Source organism: Phyllopteryx taeniolatus, chromosome 2 (assembly GCF_024500385.1).
Source record: "Phyllopteryx taeniolatus isolate TA_2022b chromosome 2, UOR_Ptae_1.2, whole genome shotgun sequence".
In the NCBI taxonomy this organism is placed as follows: Eukaryota; Metazoa; Chordata; class Actinopteri; order Syngnathiformes; family Syngnathidae; genus Phyllopteryx; species Phyllopteryx taeniolatus.
Genome location: NC_084503.1, coordinates 31,193,574 through 31,220,348, shown reverse-complemented (window position 1 = coordinate 31,220,348; position 26,775 = coordinate 31,193,574). Strand labels below are relative to the sequence as shown.

The following is a 26,775-nucleotide window of genomic DNA, read 5'->3' as shown; positions in this document are numbered from 1 at the left end:
TGATATGACTGTATAACAAAATTTGTCACGAGAGGGCCACCAAAAATGACAATAGTCAATGTTTAGGCTTCGTTGGTGTTTACATGCATCATATTTGTATAAATAATGATATACATGTATTTACTTTTGTCTGAAGACACCAGCCATGAGGAAAACTAATTTTTGCAAGTTCGGCTCCAAACAATCATGTAATCAAACCATAGTCATGCTTGTTAGCATAGCTTCGTCATGCCTGTTAGTGTAGCTTAGACGGGAAGTCAGCTATCCAGTTTTCTGCGTTGGTCACGTGATGTTCCGCATATAGCGGATGGTATCAAGTAGACAAGTTATGTACCATTGCAATACTATAATTTACACACAATTTATCATGTTTCGCACTGCAAACACAAAACGCACAGTGCCTTCTTACCGCAATAAGTATATATGAGCTTGGAGTCGATGAAGCGGACTTTAAGGTTGTGCAGCACCGCCGGCTCATGGAGGTAGCTGAGTGCCGTGAGGTCATTCTCGCCCACCAGGATGTCAGGGTTTCGCAGGTAGGGCAGATTCTTGGTCTTGGGGTCCAGCTTGTGCTCGAGGTTCTGAGGGTGGGAAATAAAGTGATGTGCCATTCAAGACCATGCACTAAAAGACACATTAGAATGGACTGTTTCCACTTAGCTACAGTGTAGTATGTACTAGAAGGCATGCAACATTATTAAAGGGGCCATATTATGGAAAATTGACTTTTTAACTGCTTTTATACAAACAGTTGTGTCTTTGGAATTGCTACCTAGCCAAGTGTGAAACTCCACAACCAACTAGATATATTAGTTTAGTTAGCTAGTTCAGGCCGGCACGGTGAAACGACTGGTTAGCACATCTGCCTCACAGTTCTGGGAACCGGGGTTCGAATCCCATCCCCGCTTGTGTGGAGTTTGCATGTTCTCCCCATGCCTGGGTGGGTATTCTCCGGGCACTCAGGTTTCCTCCCACATCCCAAAACACATGCAATGTAGGTTGATTGAGGACTCTATATTGCCCGTAGGTGTGAATGTGAGCACAGATGGTTGTTTGTTTCTGTGTGCCCTGCGATTGGCTGGCGACCACTTCAGGGTGTACCCCGCCTCCCGCCTGAAGATAGCTGGGATTGGCTCCAGCAGCCCACGACCCTAGTGAAGATAAGCAGTAAAGAAAATGGATGGATGGATAGTTAGTTTAGTTTAGTTTTCTGCCCATTTCTGAAAATGTGTCTGTGAGCGAGCCGTTCTGCATTTCTGCCCTGTTGTTTTGCAACAACAGCATGGCTAATTTTCTCCTCCCATGACTTGGCAGCTAGGCTGGGTAAATATCTAGCCATCCATCAATCCATCAAATTTCCGTGCCACTTATCCTCACGAGGGTCGCAGGCGTGTGGGAGCCTATCCCAGCTGTCTTTGGACGAGAGGCGGGGGTACAACCTGAACTGGTCGCCAGCCAATCGCAGGGCACATATAAACAAACAACCATTTGCACTCACCTATGGGCAATTTGAAATTGTCAATTAAACTACCATGCATGTTTTGGGGATGTGGGAGGAAACCGGAATTCCCGGGGAAAACCCACACAGGCACGGGGAGAACATCCAAACTCCACACAGGCGAGGCCGGATTTGAACCAGAGTCCTCAGAACTTTGAGGCAGATGTGCTGGGTAAAGATCCTTTATTTTAAAATGACGGTCGTATTACATTGAAGCATTATCAGGTCAAAGGCAAAAGGTAAGCAGAGCTGCAAATACCTTCTGGTCAGCGGCACATACTCAAATGTTCGGCAAAGTTGTCAATGCTGGGCCTGGGCGTATTTTGTGTTCATTGGTCGACTCTGGGTCGTATTAGAAAAAGTAGCTACACTCCTAGTCCCTAGCTCTCTCCAGTCCTCATTGGCCTCGTTGTACAAGGGGCACATGAGAAGTGAGATAGAACCAACCCATCAAATATGCGTAGTTTAAATTGGAGTTAAGAGCTTAAAAATGTAAATTAAAATTATTTATCATGTATTTTGAAAGAAGAATGTCAGAGACCTTTTATTCAGAGACCTGAGAACTGAAAACAAACGTCTCCTTTAAGATTCCTGCTTCATTTACTGTTATAATCAAAATTATTCCACCACCATTGTAAAATGTACGAATAACAAATCGCCACTTATGGTATCGTGTTGACTAAGCTATTTGTTGGTTCACTCCAACTGTTGCAAATATATGTAACACACAGTGAAGGATGAATAATTTAGAGCTACTAGACTTTTGAAAAGGTGGAAAAAAAAATTATTACAAAATTTTAAAGCGAACTGCATTGTCATGACTGGTGAGGCAACAACAACCAGAACCTATTATATAGCTGCATATAGCATATAAAGACACTACTGTTAAAACATAAAAACATTTGAACAGGATCAAAATAAAACTATCACAGTAATTAAATATTTTTTTGTCGCTTAACTTTGTTGACAAACTAATGAAAATAACAAACAAGGGTTATACAAGAGGCTTTAGGTGAGTTTAAGGCTTCTTTGATACACTCACAGACTAAGCGGACGACCTTACCTATTTGCGCTCCTCTATATTCCCTTTGTTTCTTTAATCTACAACTTAATTCGACGCTGATCTATAAGAGGATCCATCTCATATACTCACCCGTGCCTTCATTGGGGGAAACATTTTCAATAAAGTGTTCCTCAAACACTGCAGCAAATGGAGTAAGGAAGGAAAAGCTAGGGGCTAAGTCAACATGTCTGACTGGATGTGTGGGTAGCCGCCGTTGAAATAATCAATAAAACGTCACCGCCCACTGAATCTATTCCTAATGCATTTGACGCAGGCCAGTGTATCTTATCTGAAATATGTCATGAGATGCGCACTTCATGATTTGGCAAAAGTACCCCGGATCAGCTATGTTTTTGTTTACAGTGGCACTGCTGCAAATTGCATTTCGCCAGGCACGCTTCAACCTCAAACATTACATTTGGAAAAATTCCATTAAACATTTTCTGCCTTCTGATGCTCGTTCAACTGCGCCACAGGAAATCTGCCTCATTAAGCATGTCATTTTGTGTTGCGACAAAAGCTTTTTGTAAGTTCACATCAACACATTCGTCTCTCGGCCTTGCTAAATACAGTGTGCAGTGACAGTGAATGCCTAATTACAGCACAGAGACTCAGCAAACCAAGTGAAACAAAATCTGCTATTTTGTGCTCCCATGAGCAAAGAGGAACCTCAAAAGGCGATTTGTTTGGATTTTGAAATTTTTTTACAGTAGGAATTATCAGTGGGACTTGGGTTCCTGGGACTTAAGCCACATCTTAACAGCATCACTATCACATCACACTACAACAGTACACAAAAATACAATATAACAGCACGCAACTGCTACCTAATAATATCCCAAAAACCTCAAATGTGGAAATAAAATTCATAATACTCACCAGAGATTATTATATGTATTAATCTGTGCATATTGCAGCAAATGTGTTTTGCAAGTCAAACTTGGCTTCCTCTAGCCGACCATCCAATCAGAGAATGGAAAAATGCCACAAAGTTATTTAAAAGGCCGTTCCACACAGCACTTATTAGCACAGCACAGTGCGCCATCAACCAACCATTCATTCATTGTAAATGTGCTGCCGTGCTGCGGGGGCTAGGGACCCAAGAGTCGGGCACACAAATTGAAAAATGTTCAATTCGGGCAGCAGTGTGCTGTAACGACAGGGGTTCGACAATGAAAACAACATGGTGGGAAAAAAATGGAGTAATCAATAATTAATGTGGTGTCCCAGCGTCTCAAGCTCTGGGACACAAGACAGGTGGTGTACCGTGATGTAGTAAAAAAGACACCGCAATGGAGGGAGTTCTCCATTGTTCTGGATGTACCAGGTTGGTTCAACGTTGTAGAAACGATTTTAGGATTTTGATTTTAGCCACACATACTTGTAAACTTGTGCCTCCTCCTCATAAGAAATGTCAGGGTTTTCTACCGTGGCCTGGTAGTGCAAAACAATATAACAAATTGTGAAACACTTTTACATTTCAGAAAACACATTAACAAAAGCAGAAACACTTTTATAAAAGACGAAACAAATTACAATTGAGACAAGATAAGAAGATAAGAAGATAATAGCCATAAAAACTGTTTTCAAATTAGGACTCCACTATCCTTGCAATTGAGGGAACGACATGGCTTTTACCACACATGCAGAGATAGTCAAGAGTAAGAGAGAGTAAGAATGCTGGTGGTGGTTTTGAGGAATGAAATTTGCTGCTGCACATTTAAATTGCTCCCAGAGGGCATCTTTGTAAACCTCATTTATGCTTTGTGAGCTAATAGCAAAACTAATAATGCTCATGAGACTGATATGTCTTAGAGGCACGAAGATGAACAAAAGAGCTGAAGAGGGGTAGCAGGAAGAAGTAATGCTGCTCACCGCTCCATCCTCCAGCATGAGCTGCAGGGAGGCGTCGCCATTTTTGTAGTCCTTAGTTAGCTCGGCTGACTTCCACACCTCCTCGACGTCAGGGATCCACACCCGAGCACACTGTAAAAACAAAAACAAGGAAAAAACTTCAAGCTAGAGAGATGGTCTCGCACTCACCATGACCCTGTTAGGAAACTGATGTCGCATGTTCCCACAATTAAAGGGTCGTATGATAGAAAGTTGACTTTTTAATAGCTTGCATACAAATAGTTGGCTCTCTGGAGTCACTGTCTACCCATCAAGTGTGAAATTAAGCACCCCAATACATCTTCATTAATGTGCCTTTTTCTGAAAATGTACGTGAAGGAGCTGTTCTGCCATGTTACGTAACAATGGGGATAATATTTATTCATCTATTTATTTATTTAACCTGTCCTGTTCAGCTGCATGCAGACTGGTGGATCTGTATGCCGTTTGTGCTGGAACAGATTTGCTGTGTGCCAGTGGAGTTTGAAATACTCCGTCTGTTTAATTTATCTATTATTTTTGTTAATTATTCTGATGTTTATTGAAAATGCAACCGGACAGAAAAGGCTTGTAGGAGATAGACAGAGGGAACCTCAGCAGAACAATAGTTAGTCTAGATATTGGACTACAAGTAACTTTACCAAAGTCAAATCGCATTCTTTTATGTGGATGTGTGAATGTATGTAGCGCAATAAAAGTCAGCGGGGCAAAGACATGGCGGGCCAGAAAGCACGCCGGAGTGCCGGAACACCTGGCCGGGTGTCCTCCCAGCCTGACGCTGCCCTCCTCTCCACTGACGGTGTATGATGCATTAAAGCTGGAGGACTGGCGACCGGTTTTAATTCTGAAAAAATATCTGTCTCTTTTTAATTTAGTGACCTTTACTTTTAACCATTCCCACACAGTTTCCTCACCCTGAGCTGAGATGATCAGCTAGGCTGGATGAAAATCCAGAGCCACTTTCAAGCTAGTCTGGCCACCAGATCACACTATGTGAAACATTGTCATGGAGAAACCCCCACATTCCCCACAGGTGCAATGCTCTTGCTAACATGTCAAAGCCACAGGGTAACCAGAGCTCCACTGAGTCTCATTGGAGACACATCTTAGCATTAGCGTGTTAGCACTCATTTGATTGTGCGGTGAAATTGTGAACTTGTTGGGGGCGTATTTGTGTTTGGTGATGTGCCCATGTGCCACATACACACAGTGCAGTGCATCAATTGCTACCTGTCCAAGTTAAAATGCTTTCATTGCTTATGGACATCTGCTTTTATCCAAACTCTGGACTGCGTTTCTGCAGGTAAAACCATTGTGTCGGCCCTCAAAATTTCCTAATTTCAGCAAAACAAGAAATAAGAGTGTGTAAAATATCCTAGAATTCGAGAATCGAGAACCAACTGGAACCAGTACTAACGTTTCGGTTCTCCCGGAATTGTTCAAATTGAAAAATTTCCGTTTCCTGTTTCGATGCCTTATCGATGCCTTCGGGGTCGGCGCCCGAAGAAGTGGCGAAAACCAACGAAGAGGCGGCAAAAGACGTACTTGTGCTCAACAGAGGCAGTGCACAAAAGTGTGTCTTAACTTAGTCTAAATGAACGACCAGTCGCCTCAGTACAACACTAGGAATAAGATTATATCGCTCCGAGCCTCAGCCTACACTGCACGGACCTTTAGTGAAGTCAACTCTCAGTCACTTGGGTGAGTGAAACAATAAAATATGTCTATGCCAAAATTGAGACAGCTAACAAGGTCAACGGTTGGTTGCATTTTTGTACTGATGGTTATTAGTGTTTACTTTCATCTTCAAAATATCAGCACAAATCAGCAAAATGATAAAAATTATACTGCATCTGAACCCACCCAGGAAAAACTTTCAATCAGGTTTCCGAACTCATCACAGTACAGAATCTGCTCTTGTCAAAGTGCTAAATGATATAAGGTTGGATACTGACTCGGGAAAGGTGTCAATTCCGGTCTTGTTGGACCTCAGTGCGGCTTTTGATACGGTAGCTCATAATATACTGCCTAACAGGTTGGAAACGTGAGTAGGACTAAATGGAACAGTCCTGAACTGGTTTAGATCCTACCTGGAGGAAAGGAGTTATTTTGTAACCATTGAAAGTGTTCAATCTCATCGAATGACAATGACCCATGGGGTCCCTCAAGGGTCAGTTCTTGGACCCCTCCTTGTTCAGCCTGTATATGTTACCCTTGGGTCAAATTATTCAGAACTTTAATTTTGACTATCATAGCTATGCGGATGACACACAGTTATATCTAGCAGTGTCTCCAGAGGACTACAATTAGTTCAATTGAGGTGTTGTGTCACTGTCTAAAACAGATAACTGGATGAGCCAAAATTTTCTTCAATTAAACCACAACAAAACTGAGAGAATTGTTTTTGTCAATAAAGAAAGGAAGATTTGTTATTACTAAATACCTGGAGTTACTCTCTTTAAAAACCAAAGACCATGTCCGAAACCTTGGTGTTCTCATAGATTCCGACCTGACTTTCAACAGTCATATCAAAGCAATTACTAAAACTGCCTTCTACCATCTGAAGAATATATCAAGAGTGAAGGCTTGCATATGTCAAGCAGACCAGGAGAAGGTTACCCATGCTTTTATCTCAAGTAGACTTGACTATTGTAATGGTCTTCTCCCAAAAAGAGCATTAAACAGCTGCAGCTCATTCAGAAAGCTGCACCTCGGGTTCTGACGAGAACAAGGAGGTCATATTACTCCAAGTCTAAAGTATTTACACTGGCTTCCAGTCAGCTTTAAAATAGATTTGAAAGTTCTGCTATTGGTCTATAAATCACTAAATGGTCTAGGTCCTGAATAGAAATGGTAATGGAATACAAACCCAATAGGGCTCTGAGATTGACAGACTCAGGCCAAATAGTGGAGCACAGTGTCCAAAGCAAACATGGTAAAGCAGCATTTAGCTATTATGCTGCACACAAATGGAATAAGTTGCCAACAGAAGTGTGAATGTTTTTAAGTCCAGGTTAAAAGCTCTTCTTTTTTTCTCATGCTTTTTAGAGTATTTCCACTTTTAAATTATATTTCTTCCTCTGTGCATTGTTTTATTTGTACTTTTTTCCCCCCCTCTTTGCTTTAAATGTTTAAAAGCTGTTTTTTTTCTTTGTTTGTAAATGCCTTGTACCATGTAAAGCACATTGGGTTACCTTGTGTATGAAATGCGCTATATAAATACATTTGCTATGCTTTGCTTCAAACCAAATTAAGAGTCGATGACAGAAAAAAAAAGCTTAAGATTGAGCTAAAACTTCACCGTAGCAACTTTACATCATTACATCAGAATGAATTGGCACAAAATTCGTATAAACGTCTCACAGTTTCACAAGCACTAACCTTGTGCCTCATCGGTGGGTAAGGAAAGGAATCAACGTTTTAAAGCATTTGGTTCCATCCATTAAAAATCACCGGTGCCGTGTGAAGTTACTTTTCATGCCAAAATACTAAGTTCTGGTGCATACCCTTTAAAATAAAAGGTTACAAGCTTAAAACAGGAAATCAAGTTAAAACTTGCACATATAAACCATTTGACGTGAAAAAGCAGTCTCAAATAACGATTTTAACAATGCTATATTTAACTTAGCTGAAACAATAACTAATAAATATTAAATCAATTGGGTTAGTTCCACACACATTGCCTTTTAGTTCATAGGGTTGATTATTGATACTGGTCATGAAGAACCCTGAGTCAAATGTTCATTAGCATAATTGCTAATTTCATAATTTGGACACCCTTTATTTAAACCATGCAAACATTTTTAACCCAGCCTCCTAAAAGAATCAGAATCAAGCATCGTTTGGAACCGGAATCCAAATAAGGAACCGGAATCGGGACTAGAATTGCTATAATTCAAACGATGCCCAGCCCTAACCAGGGAACGTTTAAATTGTGTGAAAAATGCAGAATATACCTTTTTCCTTGAACACCACTGACCTGGTGAATTGAACAACTGAATCAAACCCAGATCCCAAAACCGCCCCCACAAGCTTGCATGTTACACCTTAGGCATGATGACTGCATCACTTTATCCACCTCTTAAACTCCACACCACCAAAAAGAGAAGATATCAAAATAACTGATGGCACCCCTTGCGTTGGCGATTCCATATGCAATGGGCATGTTACTTAATAGCCTGTAACTAGATAGAGTGGGAATGCTAGTCATCACATGCACAGAGGGAAAAAAAATCCAAATGTCCTTCACTTTTAGCCTTTGTTTATTGTATTTATATGTACTTTGATTTTGGGCTAGGCAATTAATTGAAATAGTGATTTCGATTTTGGCTTCACTCAATCATGAAAACATTCTAATCAAAGAAAAATGATTCATGTGCCAAACGACGCTGCGTATGTATGGGAGTTCCTGTGTTGCTTCCAGTACCAAGCGTGTGACATCAGGGTTTCCCCCACTTGTGCTTTACTTGGACGGCCTACCAAAGTATATTGACAGCTGCCCAAGAAGATCAAACCAGAGTCCCCCCATCCCCAAAAATTAAGTTAAAAATTAAAAACATGCGCGCTCATGAACCCAAATTTTCATTGGTGGGCTTAAAAAAAATTAGGTCGCACTGGAGCCACATTAGTTAAGACTGAGTGTTTTGTTGGTGAAGATTTTTAAGATTCGTAATAGGCTGGTTAACTTGACAGCTAATGTCAAAATGTTACATGAAACGGCAGCATGATGAAGGTGGTTAGCACATCTGCCTTACAGTCGAGAGGTTCTGGGTTCGAATCTCTGAGTTATTCAAGTTCTACCCATACTTGGGTGGGTTTTATATGCCTTTTGATTGGCTGCAGATGACGGTTGGCTATCGTTTGAATTTTAGCAATTCCGGTCCGGATTCCGGGTCCAAACGATTCTCGATTCCGATTCTTTTAGGGGGCTGGCCAATGATTTTAACAAAGTTAAGACACACTTTTTTTTGCCGCCACCGTTGGGCACAAGCACATCTTAATGCGTGTTCTTCTTTGTTGGTTTTCGGCACTTTCGTCTTCAGGGTTGGCGGACTGTGGGCATCGAAACTGGGAACTGACATTTTAAAATTTGAACAATTCCGGGAGAAGCGGAACGTTCTGGTTCCAATAGGTTCTCAATTCTCGATGCGCAACCCTACTGCAGACCAGTATAGGGTGTACCATGCCTTCCACCCAAAGTTAGCGGCCTGAGACCAAAATGAGGACAAATATAGAAAATGAATGGATATTAGTTAAAACATTGCCTGTCCACTCAATAAAGGCTTTATGACAGCAACTGTTTGCACTCTGGAACGGAGTATAGTAATCCCCCGTATATTTACGGTTCACATATTCACCTCCTCACATCTTTTCTGTGGAACCTATCCCCAGCTATTCCCAAAAATTCACCTACTTACAGTTTTATAGCTCTTTTTGAAAGGCCATAAAATGCCACAAAACGCCCAGTCTAATAGGAAAGCGGTACCTTGTGTCAAGGAACTATGTTGAACTGTGAGGCAAGCTTTGTATGTCAGGGAGGAACTAAGTTTAGCCTGGGTTGTTAGCAGAAGAAGAGTCTTCACCACATGTGCATGTAGACTTCAGGTGCATTTCATTGAAATGTAAGTTATTAATTTTTAAGGGCAAAGTAAGAAAAGTATGAAATAAACTGTTTTGGGATTATAGTTTGTGGTAGATTTACCATGTAAACTGTTAATGTAGGCACTTATGAACATTTTGGGGGGCATCAATTACTCACGGTTTTTCGCTGTTCATGGCAGGGCTTGGTTCCTATCTGCCGTGAATACAGGAACATGGGATTACTGTATTCCAAATATAATTGATCGCAATAGGAAATGTTTTGACGTAATGGAAGTAGCACTGTATTTGACAGACTGACCTCAGAGAAAGTGGAAGAAACAACAGTCGGACGTTTGTGCGAACAAACTGTTAAGGCAACCCAGAACTCAGATTGAGCATTTGTGGATTGTGTGCAGCCACACAATTGTCTCTCTCTTTTGCACACAAACAGACAGACACACACACACACTTGACTATAAAAAAAGGACTCATGAAGCCTAGACTGGAGGTAATCAGCTGATCACAGACCGTGGAAAAACAGCAATGAATGCTGCTAGTCACATGGCGGCGGAATCTGACTTACACATGAAATTGTATGGGTGCGGATACATTCGCTGTCTTCCTTGTAATGATATAAGCACCATCACCAGAACCACATTGTGACCTTAACAACTGTGTGTATCTGTGTGGTATTTGACATTAAATAAGTGAGCTGAGAAGGAATGAGGACTTTAAAGAGATTTCGCAGAAAAAAATCTAGCAAGTTTTATCCACTTAATCCGGCTTTTACAAAGATTTTGTTTGGTGTAAAATCACTTGATTGCAGGATTTTTAATCTCACATTGCCTTGAAAACATGAAATAGAATGTGTCGCTTGAAATGTGAGGGGTACTACTGACATTGCAATTGCTGCTGTCATTGTTGCTATGCACATTGTCAAAACTAAAAACCTATGCTCTCTCACAAAGTTAGGTGAGTATATTTTTCCTCGATACAGAATATCACGACAGTGAATTTTAAAAGGAACAAAATCTAAATGTTGTTAAACTGCAGACTTTCATCTTTAAGAGGTTTCACACAAATATGGCATTTGCAATTTAAGAGTTACAGCCATGTTATAAAGCATATATGTATATGGGCAGAATTTAAGAGCAGGAAAACTATTGGAATATTGTTCAATGTCCATTATTTTTGAGTCAAGAGCATTCTTTCAATTCGGTAAATCAATAGGAGCAGCAGTATGGACAGGTTTTCTCTGGGTACTCCCACTTCCTCCCACAAAAACATGCATATTAGGTTCATTGAAGACTAAATTTAAATTTTCCATAGGTGTGAATGTGAGTGTGAATTTGTGAATCCATTGTGGTGGTGGTAAGAGCATAATCATAAAAACTCTGCCCTGCATTTATTTAGGGCAATCAGAGCTGCCACTGTCCAAATACTGTGTATCCACAAATCAGGATTAAAAGTCACTAAAACCTTTCTGTGTGATAATCTGCACACGAGAGAATTTTCCCTCTTCTCAGATTCATTTGCTTGCACCAGAGTCGAGGAATGAATGCATGCTCGTCTGTCGATTTCGCTGGGTCTTCGGTTTAGTTACGTAAAACGCCGATTCCGATCCCATGCTGTAGGGACAGAGAGGTCTTATTGTGGACCCGCACGACAAGAGGGAGACTTTTAATTGGATCTGCTGCTTCACTACTAATCATCTGAATCATGACATCATGGTCACGCCAACGACTGAGTGTCATCTGCGTGACTGGTTTAGTAGTAGGACGCCGAATACTTGTCACATGACAAGTAAATGTAATAAAAATAGAAATAACTATGTTCAAGTCCAGTAGGGTTCCTGCCGTGGTGTCATTTGAAGAAGAAAAAAAATACATTTGTCCAAAATTCTCACCTTTGTGTTGGTTATGTACTAAGTTTAACCAGGACCTAGTGTCAGATCGTCAGTACTCAGTATCGGTATCAGTGAGTCATCAAAGTGAATACTCGTACTGGTATCAGTCTGAAAAGAAAGTGGTATCGAACATCCCTAGATGATGGATGCATATACCTACACAGATATGCTATTATTTCCCAATAAGACTAACTTGACCGTTTACATGGAAACAGTAACATTGTAATTTTCCAAAACTTTGAAACACATTTTCAAAAGTTTGCATTTCAGTGTCCAGATTGTTGGAAACAAATGACACGACACATTTAAAAATATATATATTTTTAGAGCTTCTGTAAATGGCCCCTTAGGTGGTATTTATCAGAGGTGTGGATTTGAGTCACATGACTTCAACTCAAGTCAAGACTTTGATGACTTTAGACTCAACAATATGTTAAAAGACTTACAACTCGTTTTGGACTTGAACAGCAATGACTCGTGACTTCACTTGGACCCATTGACTTGAAAAGACTACTTTGACCAAAGCACTGAGAAACCAAAACTTTGTAGCTTTCTCTTTCTATAGCTATATGTGCAACTCACTGTTTTACTCCAGGAAAATATGGTATATAAAAATGCTGCAAGTCTTAATTATTATTTATTAGGGTAGGTGTCCCATACCATCACTGCTAATGTGTAGTTGGCTTTTATCTTTTAACAGTTAATGCCCTATTGGGCCCGCTCTGAATTGAATGAGGGGTCATTCTTTCACACATTACCTAAAGTAATGCTTTTATTAAAACAAACAAACAAAACAAGTACAACATAAATTAACAATAATTGTGGCAGCAAAATAAAGAACCATTGTTAACATACACACACAGAAACAACGACATTTAATGTAACAAGGATGTTAATTGCAAAAAAAACAAAAAACAAATCCACATTTAATGTGGGAATCACGTGGCTGGACGTCACATATGCTTCTTTTCATTTGCATTAGCAGCTATCTTTGTGAGCGATCACGCAAATAGTTACACGGCGGTGTGCTGTCTGGGCTTCCTGCTGTCTGGGCTTCCTGCTCTCAAGAATCTCTTGTACTCTCTTTTTTTATTCAGTTTATTTACCAATCGATCATATCTCAACCTGGTACTTGACTCGGGACTTGAGGGCAAAGACTTGAGACTTACTTGTGACTTGCAAAGCACCTCTGGTATTTACATATACAGTTAGGCCCAGAAATATTTCGACAGTGACACAATCTTCGTTGGGGTCTGCATGCTACCAAATTGGATTTGAAATGAAACAACTACAAGGGAAATTAAGTGCAGACTTTAAGGTTTAATTCAAGGGGTTAAACGTAGGAAATGTAGCTATTTGTATACAAACTCTCCTCATTTCGGGGGCTCAAAAGTAATTGGACAAATAAACATAACCCTAAGTAAAATGTTACTTTTCAATATTGTGTTGCGAATCCTCTGAAGGCAATGACTGCCTGAAGTCTGGAACACATGGACATCACCAAACGCTGGGTTTCCTCCTGTGTGATGCTTTGCCAGGCCTTTACTGCAGCTGTCGTCAGTTGTTGCTTGTTTCTGGGTCTTTCTGCCCTAAGTTTTGTCTTGAGCAAGTGGAATGCATGCTCGATTGGGTTGAGATCTGGTGATTGACTCCCATTGCAGAATATTACACTTTGCTTTAAAAAATTCTCCTGGGTTGCTTTTGCTGTATGTTTTGGATCATTGTCCATCTGTACTGTGAAGCGCCGTCCAATCAATTTTGCTGCATTTGGATGAATCTGAGCAGAAAGTATATCCTATACACTTCAGAATTCATCCGGCTGCTTCTGTCCGTTGTCACATCATCAATAAACAAGTGACCCAGTCCCACTGGAAGCCTTGCATGTCCATGCCATCACACTGCCTCCACCATGTTTTACAGAAGATGTGGTGTGCTTGGATCGTGAGGTGTTCCAATTTTTCTCCAAACTTTCTTCTTCCCATCATTCTGGTATAGGTTGATCTTAGTCTCATCTTTCCAAAGAATGCCGTTCCAGAACTGGGCTGACTTCAGGTGTTTTTTGGAAAAGTCAATTCTGGCCTTTCTATTTTTGAGGTTGATTAATGGCTTGCACCTTGTGGTGAATCCTTTGTTTTTACTCTCATGAAGTCTTCTCTTTATGGTAGACTTACAGTGGGTACGGAAAGTATTCAGGCCCCCTTAAATGTTATACTCTTTGTTATATTGCAGCCATTTGCTAAAATCATTTAAGTTCATTTTGTTTCTTGATTCATGTACACACAGCACCCCATATTTGCAGATTTATTAAAAAAGAAATACTGAAATATCACACAGTCATAACTATTCAGACCCTTTGCTCAGTATTTAGTAGAAGCACCGTTTTGAGCTAATACAGCCATGAGTCTCTTTGGGAATGATACAACAAGCTGCCACCACCATGCTTCACTGTTGGGACTGTATTGGACAGGTGATGAGCAGTGCCTGGTTTTCTCCACACTTACCACTAAGAATTAAGGCCAAAAAGTTCTATCTTGGTCTCATCAGACCAGAGAATCTTATTTCTCACCATCTTGGAGTCCTTCAGGTGTTTTTTTTTTTTTTTTAAGCAAACTCCATGCAGGCTTTCATGTGTCTTGCACTGAGGAGAGGCTTCCGTCAGGCCACTCTGCCATAAAGCCCCGACTGGTGGAGGACTGCAGTGATGGCTGACTTTCTAGAACTTTGTCCCATCTCCCGACTGCATCTCTGGAGCTCAACCACAGTGATCTTGGGGATCTTCTTTACCTCTCTCACCTAGGCTCTTCTCGCCCGATTGCTCAGTTTGGCCGTCCAGCTCAAGTATGGTCAGAAGAAAAGGACAGCACCCGAGTTAAATATATGAGCGTCACAGCACAGGGTCTGAATACTTATGGCTGTGTGATATTTCTGTTTTTTAATAAAGCTACAAAAATTTCAACAATTCCGTTTTTTTTTCTGTCAATATGGGTTCTGTGTGTACATTAATGAGGGCAAAAATGAACTTTAATGATTTTAGCTAATGGCTGCAATATAACAAATAGAGAAAAATTTAAGGGGGTCTGAATAATTTCCGTAGCCACTGTAGATACTGATACACCTACTTCCTGGAGAGTGTTCTTCACTTGTGTGGATGTTGTGAAGAGATTTTTGTTCACCATGGAAGCCTTGTTATTTATTTTTGCAGCTGAGTCTATTGTCCAATTGTATTGTATTGTACTTCTGGTCCCTTGAAAAAGAGGCGGATACGTATTAAAGAGCTGTAATTCCTAAACCCTTGCTCCAATTTGGATGTGGATACTCTCAAATTACAGCTGAGAGTATGCACTTTAAGACCATACTGAATATGTTTTCGTAAACAGCTAAAATAACAAAACTTGTATCACTGTCCAAATATTTTTGGGCCTAAATGTATATCAGATTTTTATCCACATTTGGAAGAAGCCTAATTTCAATCTGACGAGATTTGACTCTATGCCTTACCCCCGCCCCACCCATCACCCCAAATTGTGTCACTTGAAAGAAGGACAAAAAAAAAAACTTAATTATGTCACTTGAACGTAAATCGAGCCTGAGTTGACAATTTTCTAATAGAACATAAAAATATAACACTGGGACTGGGCAAAACCCATGTTGTTGTGTCTTTAACTCGGATACAGTTACAGCCTCACAAAGCAGGACAGTTCTGTTGAATTGGGTATGCATTGTTAAAAGCGAACAACAAAAGTTACCACGTCCACTTTCTGGCAGCGGTATGGTGGATAGACAGAGACAAGTAATTGGTCTACAGATATGTCACTACGATGCAACAATAGGTGCTGGAATGGGGAAGAACACAAGACACATTTTTGCTTGTCGTCAAGCAAACATCATGAAGTCACGTAAAAAAATGCAAGATCCGGCCATGCCAAAACACAGTTTACTGTTCCAAATGTTACTATGGTGAACTGAACTGTGTAGCACTTGGTGAAAACATGGCTTCTGGCTTCACGAGTGAGCTTTTAGAAGGTAACATTTAAAAAGCACTGTTATTCTAACCCTAAGGTTGCCAGTGTCATCACTGAGGGCAAACAAAGCATCCGCAATGACTCTCTGTCCCTGCTACACCATTTTGTTGCTTCATTTTCTTGTTTCCCCACAGGGAGCGCCTCAGCAGCCAGCCTAGCAACCGAGAGGGGTTGGGGCTGAGGAAAAAAGATGAATGAATGGAGGGCTAAGAATAGCAAGGGCAATTTTTGAACAGCATCTCACCTTGCGGAGGCATCATCGCTGCACTAGTGAGTACAAGACTCGATCCTAGTTATCGCCCTAACACACTTTCACACTTTGGGTGAGGTGTCAAGCCCAATCAAGAGGAATTAGGCACCACTGAAATATGATGCATGATAGCACACGACAACACAATCCAGAGGGAATTAGAGGCGATGTGAAGGTTGGAACAAGCTGACAGACATTTGAAATGCTCCAAGGACGAAAGGGAAGAGGCCACTAAGGCTTCAATGGATACTTGGTTTGTATCGAGTGGCAGACATCAGTGACATCACAAACCACTGACGAGTGAGACCCTGCATTTAGATTACAAGAGCGTATGTTCGATGTAAAACAAAGACAAGGTGGTTCTTTTCAATTCTATATAGCAGCTCAGTGATACAACACATAGGGGGTCGTCGGTTTACGACTGAGTCCTGTTCCTATGGCAACGACATAACCCGAATTTGTATGCAAGGTGGAAGCAGATTCGTGCCCAAGACATGTGCCCAGACTCAAGGAAACTACTTTATGTTAGACTAATACTGCAATACCTGCATCAAGCCTGTGATCACCAAACTTTTGCATCCATGTCAATCTCCAGACTTAAACCCTTTTGAGTAAGCATTTTTTTCTGATAAAGAGGAAACCCAGCAAACAAAAAACTACTTAAAGAGGCTGTATGTATGATAGCATCACGAAACAATGATTTTTTTTTTTTTTCAAAATCCCTTTTTTTTTTTTGTAAGAACCAGAACCGTAAAGAGTGGGTTCAAAAGTCTTATAGTCCAAGTCTCCAGACCTCATTCATTGTAATGTGCACTGTTCTTAACCTCAAAACACCTCATACCTGTACCATCGTAAACCGAGGATCCGCCAGTATTGAGACTGTAGAGCACCACTTCCTCCATCAAACTGGTAACACATGCTCTAATTTGAGAAGAACGGCTGAATAAAAAAAAAAAAGTCAACCTGGCGATATTTCGCTTTACTGTAGTAGTTAGCATCAGAGGACACTTGACATTTACTTTTCTCACGCCGTTGTGTTCGGAAAGTAACACTCACCAGACACCAAATGCAAGTCAATTTACCATTTGGTGTGTAGTTCTCAGAGGGCTATCCGCCATGTTGGCGAGTAAATGTTTGTACCATATTATTCATGTTTTTTAGTCTTCATTTTGGTGGATTTCTCCTTTATGTTCCTCTGCTGTCTACAAGTATATGAACGATGCACAAGTACACAAACATACACACACAGATTAAACAGACACACGTGCAAGACAGGCTAAGTAAGTTATGGGAACATGGAGATTTTTAGTAGGAGGCGAGCGTCCACTGCGACGGCAATCCCTCGCAGCCGTCTACAGCACTTCCTCGCTGGACGCAAGCGACCACCGACCTACCAAAGAGGACCGAGACGGCAGCAAACTAAGCGAATATGCCTTTATTGTGCACAAAGTCAAAAAGTAAATTTTGACACTGGTTGTGTATGTGGTGAAGCCGTCATCATACATCTAATTATCTTAAATCAGACAAATTTCTGTCAACCAATCAACCGATAGCAGTGAATAACTATGCCCCGGACCCCAACAAAGGGCGACAGTTGGGGTCACAATTTAAGACCTTTTTAAACCGAAATACAACAAAATATGTGCATGTGGAACTGAACTGAATTTAGTTGAAACAAGGTGGTGCTTAACCAAGAGGCACCAAAACAAACTCATACAATTTACCTTCAGTCTATGCTCTACAATTCAAGGCAAGAGGCAGGATAGCATGATGCTAATCCTGGTTTAACTGAGATGAAGGATCACAGGAGCTGATTAGGCTCTCGAAGGATTTAACACTAATCTTATTCCACCCAACCACACCACCATTTAATTACCATTACTTTCTCTTCTGCGTGGCGATAGGTGACCGTACTTCAGCAGAAACTTTGGCTTCTGTCCCATGATGGAGACGAAAACCTGGAAGCCGAACAATATTGGGCTCAGGGGGAAACAATATAGCCTTACCACCACTCTACCTGGTACACCTGAGCAGTGCAAAAATAATTTTGATTGACACTGTCAGAGAGATATTCATTTAACCATGCATTAATACATTTTCTATAATGTTTGTCCTCATTATAGTCATGGGTGAAGTGGAGCCCATCCCATTATTTTCCTGTACTGGTACCAGCATGACGCAGAGCCAATATGAAAACAGGTTCATTCTGAAATACGCAGACAACTCGCTGATTGTGAACCTGCTCCAGGATTGGAACCCCAGCCATGGGCCCATTTTACATTTCTACAATGGTGTGAAGAATCTTTTTTTTTTTTTTTTTTTTTTTTTTTTTTTTTTTAAATCAGACGTGAAGAAAAACCAAAGACATAGTTATAGAGTTTAGGAAAATCAGCCATGGTCTTGATCCAGTCTCGATCCAGGGTTAGACTGTGGAGCAGGTGACCAAGTACAAATATCCGGGCATAGTCATTGACTCTGGGCTGAATTTGGAGGCGATCTGTAAGAGGGGAGGGACACCAGCGCCTACACCGTCTCAGGAAACAGTTTTTTAATGGTGGCAATACTTACGACTATCTTTTTTTCGCGCTTTTATTGAATCAATTTGATCTTTTTGCTTAATGTCGTAATTTGGAAACGCATCTGCAAAAAATAAGAATGTCCTCAATCAGACTACCAAGTCTAAAATTGGGACTAAAATTGGGACGTCGCGGGCCAAACTAATGAAAAATAACTGCGATGTGCATGTTTCCCTTCTCTGCAGAAATGTAGCGTTAAAGTTTATCATATGACAACAAACTTACATTTTGCTTAAACACTGAATCTGGAATAAACAAATTTTAATATTAAAACACGAGAAATCTAATTTGCGATAAAAGACATCAGTGGTATTTGTTTGTTGTTTTGTATTTAAACAGATAACATGAATTCTTCTGTCTCTCCATCTTTTATTTATCTATCTCCAAATAACGTTCTTTTTGATGTAAATCTTTTTTCAAAGGCCAACAACAAAACAACCCCCCAAAAAATAAGAATGAACTTCAATAAAAATCCAACCTTCAAACTATTAACTTTTTTCCAGCCACGTTGCTCCGCACACGACAAACAGGTCTGTCTTTTACATTAGTGAAGAGACAATCTGCCTCCCATCTGTCTTGGAAGTTAACAATTTTCCATCTTTCGTTTGGCCATTTTTGGGAAAGGGAAGTGTAAATTAGCTCGTGGAGACTGGTAGCATAGTTGCTAACGACTGCAACAGAAAGGGAAGGGGCGTTCGCCAGTCTAGACTGATGGGCCAACAGACTAGCAAAGCATTCTGGGATTTGTAATATTAGTGGCGCATGTGCTATATACTGGGGGGCCAGCTCTAATACACATTTGATATGGTCTTGAGGGCCAAATATAATTACATCTTGGGCCAAATTTGGCCCTCAGGCCAGAGTAATATGACATATATAAATGCTCTACACCAATCAGCTGCAGAGACTGAGCTTCAGGATTATGCAGGATCCTTTGTAACCCTTGAACTACCCCTTCCAGTTGCTGCCATTGGGACAGAGCTTGGTGGTTCCAAAACGCAGAACCAAGAGGTAAAGGGAGAGTTTGATCACACAAGCAATTGTTTTTCTTAATAACATATCTCGTCGTCATTAAGGCCAGCGGACTCCGCACTTTGTATATATCCATGTACTGTTGCTGTAATTGTTGAAAGTAGTATGTGTGTTTTTATGAGATGCCTCTTTTTGCCAGTCCTCCTGTAGCTAATTAAGGTCAGCCTGATGCAGTACAGTTGCGGACCTCTTCTCGTGTGGCTACTGAGTGTATATGCACGAGTCAATGTGAAGGAAAAGACTTATTCCATTCAAAGCAATGTTAAAAGCGGATCAAATCACCTTAAAGATCGCAAGCTCGGATATGTTGTCAGACAGCTGCTGAGTTGAGTCCATTTCCACCGCCACAAAGAACTTCTTCCCAGGATCTTCCCACGAAACTCTCTGGAGTTGGATCATGTCGAAGTGAATTTTGTTGGAGCAATGCAAAGTCAATATATGTCCTCATTCCAGACTGTTCTGGAGTCGCATGCATCAGAAGAGTGTTGACTGTGCATAAAGGAGGGGCTGCAGCTTCAGGACGTGGCATCAAATCCAAGTGGTAACAAATCTGCGCAAAGTCATTGGCAGATTAAGGAACTTCCCCACGCAAATGCTAAGCTCTGAGCCTTTCAATCTTCATCAGGTTGACCCGCTGTGACTCCCCTGCACCCGCGCACATTTAATTACCTTATTTATCAGCTTATTGCACAAGGTTTTGATTACCATTTATTGCTTGGTAAATTCAGTCACATAGGTCAAAGACTAACCCATATTAAATATATTAGTTCAGATCCAGATAAAGGTGCAGATTGACAAATTTAATGTCATTTATTTATTTGTAGGGACCACTTGAATCAGGGCCAAGTGAGGCAGAGACCAACCAGATCCTGCAGATAGCACTGCTGTGAAAAGAGTTTGCTTTGTATGTTGACAATCACGTTGAGGGTCACTTGGGAGAAAGTGCATTACCGCAACCAACAGGATTGGAATGGAACAGTATTGCCCGGCACGTCATTGTTTTTCATTCGAACGAGTCGACTGTTCGGCTTCGGTAGAGATCTGTGCTCTTTTTCAAAGCAAGCATTTTTCAGTGTTGCTGTTCTGTACAAATGGTGCCAACAGGGAATGGGGGGGAGGAAGTCCATCTGGCATTTTCACATCTTCCGATGTAGTCTCACAACCATAACAGATTTCTGTAATGTTGGGACAATGGAAATACATTTTAAACCCCGCTCCAGACGGTTTGGTTAAAAGCACTTTTTGTCAAACTGATAAAAAATTTTTTTATTTTTTTTAGAACCAATGCGTATTCTAAGAATAAAGTCCTATTTTTCGAAAACAAGGTGTAATTTCCTTTAGACAAGTGCTATTTTCTACAACAGAAACCATTTTTTGGGGGGGAGATTATAGTCCCATTTTTTTAATAAAGGCATCTTTTCTAAAATAAAATGTGTAGCATTATGAAAACAAAGAATACAACTTGTTAAAATACAACTTTATTCCATTGTTAAACTTTGACTTTATTGTCATAAAAATACAACTTTAATCTTGTAAAATTATAACTTTAATCCAACAAAACACATTTAGGGAACCACAAAGTAGGTGTGTGTAACTGGCATTAGGATTATGTTGGGATTATTGGAAGATTTCTCCACTTTAAGGGGTCCCTCGATCCAAGACGTTTGAGAACAGCTGGTGTAAGGTATGCAGGGTTGAAATCTACTCTTGAATTTGGGGGCTTTAGAGGAGGAAAAGAGGCATGAGAGAGGCAAGATGTCACCATGTGTCACAAAATGCCAGAAAGACGGGGACAGTCGGTGGGATGTCATCTAATTATCTGATTGTGGGATATTGTGTTGTTGAGTGAAATCCAGACTCTGCTGGGTTCTGTGTAAAAGGCAACAGCGAGTACCGGTAAATGCCCGATCTTGTGCATCTGATGTAATATGTTAAAGAAGTTTCACCACAATGCTAAAATGTCACTTTCCAATGAAAAGCATCCCCATCGTAAACTATGATTCTGTTCCCGGTTACTGTATTGACCATACGACTCCATAAAATCAAGAAATTCCCACGTTTTGACCAACATCCAAAATGGAATTTGAAAACCATTCCATTCACATATTCACACTAAAAGCAAAGTCAACGGAGTGGCTGACTGCTTAGGCGTCGTCACATGATGCCACTCGTGAGAGGCTGCTGTTTTTCTGCTCAGCATGCGGCCGGAGCCCTCAGCATTAGCAGACAGAGTGATTTTGGGAAAGTCTGTTACCACCCGAAGGTGCAGCTGAACTTGATAGTAAGGTACTCTCTCATCCTAAATTAAGACGGTGTGGATGGGCTTTCGCATTAAGTAGATCAACAATGACTGGCGGAGTTAAATTCTCACTGTGGATTATGTCAGAATCAGAATCATCTTTATTTTGTCAAGTATGTCCCAAAAAAAAAAAAACACACAAGGAATTTGTCTCCAGTAGTTGGAGCTGCTCTAGTACGACAACAGACAGTCAATTGACAGAGAATACTTTTGAGACCTAAAGACATTGAGAAAAACAGTCACTGAGCAATAAAAGGTTGCTAGTAATCTGGTAATGCCAGTACACATACACATATATATATATATATATATATATATATATATTACAATTGTGCAAAAAGATGCAGAGTCCTTTAGCAATGAGAGCAGTTTGAATGATTAATATAGCAATAGTCCGGTGCAATGACCATCGTGCAAAGGGCACTGAGACTTCAAGGAATGTGCGCAGTTTAAAGTGACTAGTAGTGCAATAATCTGGGACAATGTCAATTGTGCAAATGTTGCAGATACTCCTCAGTCAGTGTGCAAGTGGTGCAGATGCTACCCTGGCATGAGTGCCCAGTATTGGTCAACAACAGATATGCAATTAATTATTAATGCAATGAATTATGTCTCTCGCATAACAAAACAAGTCTAAGATTTTTATCAATGAGTAAATCACTATCATGATTCAAGCTTGTTAGCATTAACAAGCATTAACTGCAAATAAGTATCTAACCATTAGAACGCAAGTTTCATTCAATAGGAAACCTTTTGCAACTCCAAGACAAAACAAAAGATATGCTGCTTTTACAAAAGTTGGAACACAAGGGGACAGAAAGGCTACAAAAGATTATGTCAACTATATATTGTTTAAACAGGGTGTGCCCGATAAGGGCTCCATGTTCTCCACCATGGAGACCACACAGCTGAAAACCACAATTTCGAGAAAGTAACTAGTTCTTCATAATAATCTCACTCATTTGTTAAAAAAAAAAAAAAAAAAAAAAAAAACTAAGCAAACACTTACATCAACGAACATATACTCCAGTTCCCGGTTCATGTTGTCAGGCAAGCTTCTAGGTCATGCTTCTCTGGATGCCTCCAAATCTCAAGAGTCCAACTCAAGAACACACTAAAGGACGGACCCTTCCCATACTATGAGCAAACATGAGCAGACTAAGCAGACGCTCCATAAGATTTTCTGGTCTTGTGACGTGCTCAGTGGTCCTTCCAGCTGTCCATCACACTTCCTATCCTCCTTCCGGGATCACATGAGACTCCGGCGAGGGAGAAAACAAACCCAACACGACCGCCACCTACAGACAAGACGCAGCCTGAGCCTCCTTGCGGAGCATTGAATTGACAGTGGCTGACATTCTGTGACATAATTTTTTGTTTTTTTTAATGACATAACACACGGCTGAAAATGGTAAAGGATGCTACCTGTTTATAGCTGAAATACACACTAGAAAATTATTAACATGCAGTTGACCTCAGAAACATGTCCTTGCTGCAGATCTGCAACTAACAATTATGTAACTAATCGATTAATATATAAATATTTTTTTTCATTAATCAATGAATCAAATAAAAACATTTTTTTAAATTTCCATCCCTTTATTCAAAAACAGGTCAATATTTCAAACTGACAATGAAGAAAATGTGCAGCTTCGACCTTCTGCACTACACTGATGATGATAACACCTTCAAAGTGTCAGCTGGCAGGAGATTTTACAGGAAAGTGAACCGATGGGGCAATTGTGATTTTAATTGAATGTGCCATATTTGACCAAACCAACTTTTTTTCTAGTATTTGGGATGTAATATTGGCTCTGTGGTGCCTACGTAAACACGTGAAATATAAATTAAAATTGTCCACGCTTGGGTTGTCATAGTTTTGGATCTTTCATTACAGTTAGTTTTTATTTCATTTTGACTTTTCTTTTTCAAATTCAGATATGTTTAATTAGTTTTTAGATCAGGTTTGTTAGTGTTTTCAAAAACGCTTCATTTTAGTTTAGTTTTTATTAGTTTCAGTATTATTTGTAGGTTTTTTTCAGGGTATTTATCAAGTGAGAGATAAAAAAATAAATAAAATTTAAAAATGTAAAAATAAATAAATCACAATACGTATAGTGTAATAAACAAACAAAAAAATAGAATTTAAAAACAATGTACTAACTTACTATCAGATGAAAAACCATCCACAAGTCAAATACAGGTACTGTATAACAGTCCACAGAATTTCAAGTGCAATAAGTTCAATGTATAATACTGTTTTATGTTTAGATTAGATGCATCACCGTACAGTAAAACCATTCATGAGACACATGCTACATGTAGACTGGCCTTTTGTATGTGTTAATGTTTAACTTTAAAAAAATATCAAGTTCTTATGAGGCATGTTTTCCATCCCTTGTTGCTAAATGGAAAACTTCTCAAGTGGACTTTCAGATTTGTGACTGTTAGACAGACAGAAAGTAAGCTTGCTGTTATCTGCTGTACCTCCAGTGAAAGGGCATCCAGTCTGTTTTTGTTGTCGTTGAGTCCATGATTATTATGACAAAGCTTTTCAAGTTTTCCAAGTCATCAAGTAGTGCTATGAAAATTTCCTGTTGTTGCAGTAGTTAAACCACCTGATGTGTCAGCGAGACAAACTCCTTTTCTGCTCTGACATCTGCCTTTCGTGGGGGGAAACAGCGGCGTTTTCCCCAAAAGAAAAATAACCAAAGTGCAGGTTCCGTGAAGGTGCTAACAAGTTGGTAGCTGTCTAACCATTTCTGTTAGCCACACCTAGCAACAAAAACAGCTTGGATGTAAACGTTAGCTTCGCGGCAAAACTTGCAATTGGTCTGGTTGTCAGTCTGGCGAGCAGTCAATACAACGGCGCTGCCCGATGACGTCACTTCTAGGCGACACACAGTAAGTGAACTACAATTCCCAAATGACTGTTCAACCTTCCTTCCGTATCCGCTCTGTAGGTATTTTTTTATTCATTTTTAATGAAAATAAAATTAATTGACAAAGACAAAAACGAAGGACATTTTCGCTGTAATTATAGCTAGATTTAGTTATTTTTACAAACGTAAAATGTCATTTTTTTTTTTAAACATGGTTTTTATTTTATTTTGTTGATGAAAAGGTTTTTTTAATTTTAGTTTGTTATTTCGCTCGTTTTCCTTTACGATAACCTTGGTCCACGCATTCGTGAGATCCAGACATTTTTATGCATTCGAATTTCTCGAGCTTATGTACGTCACTCGCAAAGATCTCCGCCTACCTCTCCGCTCCCGAGCCAGCGCTGTCAACGTAACAAACATGTCTGCTGTCATAAGAGGGTCTTCCACACAGAGGCAACCAATCAGACGGAAGGGGGCGGTCTTACAATTTCAATTCATTTTTTCTGTCAATGAGGAAAGAATTAACTTAAATGATTTTAGCAAATGGCTGCAATATAACAAAGAGTGAAAAATTTAAGGGGGTCTGAAAACTTTCCGTACCCACTGTAAATATGCAGTCATTGTGCTAACAAGAGAAGCTAAGATGAAGAGCTGCACCAAGCAAATGGTTTGTGACATCTCAATCATATCACAGTGAGAATGTAATCCAACACATCACCAAATCATACATGATAGTGTTTTTTTTTTTTTAATGTTCGTGGATTTTTCATGTAATATTTGTATCAATAATTTTTCTATAATGTTTCGTAGTTCTCATTGTTTTTTTTATACTTGTGTATTTTTAATGCATTTATTTCTAATATTTGTGTCTTATGTATTTTGTATATTTTTTGTATATTTTATATTATAATTAATTAATTTTCCATACAGCTTGTCCTCACTCAGGTTGCGGAGGTGCTGGAGCATATCCCAGCTATCTTTGGGCGAGAGGCGGGGTACATCCTGAACTGGTCGCCAGCCAATTGGAGGGCGCATATAAACAAACAACCATCGCACTCACATTCACACCTACGAGCAATTTAGAGTCTTTAATTAACCTACCATGCATGTTTTTGGGATGTCGGAGGAAACTGAAGTACCCGGAAAAAAACCCACGCAGGCACGGGGAGAACATGCAAACTCCACACAGGCAGGGCCGGGATTTCAACCCTGGTCCCCAGAACTGTGAGGCAGATGTGCTAACCAGTCGTCCACCGTGCCGGCAAAATGTTTTATTGAACTGTTAATTCCACTTTAATGAATCAGTTAAATACTGTACTTAAATCATCCACCCACAAGCTCATTTTCAAAAGGAGAAAATCGTCCACCGTGCCGCTTCTAATATTATTATTTGTTTGTCATTTTCATCTAATATCTTTTGATATTTTCAAATATTTTTGTATTTTTCAAATATTTTTATTTGAATTTGTGTTAAATTTTTCACCTAATATTTTTGTCTCATATTTTTGTCTGAATATTTTCATGTTTTTACATTTTTTTCCCGTTCTTGGATTTATTCTGATATTTGTGTATTTTAAGAGGGAGTAAAAAAACACATTTTTGACTAGTGTGGGAAAAACTGGAGAAAACACGCACAAGTATGGGGAGAACTAAGAAACTCGAACGTATAACCTTTTTTCTGTGAGGCAGCAGTTTTCTCACTCACATCTCAAATGTCACAATAATATGCATGATTTGCCTTTTTTTTTTTTTTTTTTTTTTTTTTTTTTTTTTT

The 26,775-nt window shown here is 39.9% G+C and overlaps 1 protein-coding gene across 6 annotated transcripts in view; it reads right to left on the bottom strand.

Annotated features, from left to right (window-relative positions):
• Positions 1 to 26,775, bottom strand: part of myo5aa (myosin VAa) — a 95,698-nt gene that overhangs the window by 54,923 nt on the left and 14,000 nt on the right. For 3 of the 6 annotated variants that reach the window (XM_061765692.1, XM_061765693.1, XM_061765694.1), the window contains exons 1-3: positions 20,103 to 20,499; positions 4,437 to 4,547; positions 410 to 581 (exon numbers count right to left, since the gene is read on the bottom strand). In XM_061765692.1, the coding sequence (XP_061621676.1) occupies positions 410 to 581; positions 4,437 to 4,547; positions 20,103 to 20,219 (400 nt within the window). In that variant the 5' untranslated portion in view covers positions 20,220 to 20,499. Of the gene's footprint in view, positions 1 to 409; positions 582 to 4,436; positions 4,548 to 20,102; positions 20,500 to 23,128; positions 23,646 to 26,775 lie in introns of those variants that run through there. The other 3 variants (XM_061765695.1, XM_061765697.1, XM_061765696.1) reach the window with 3 other exon arrangements.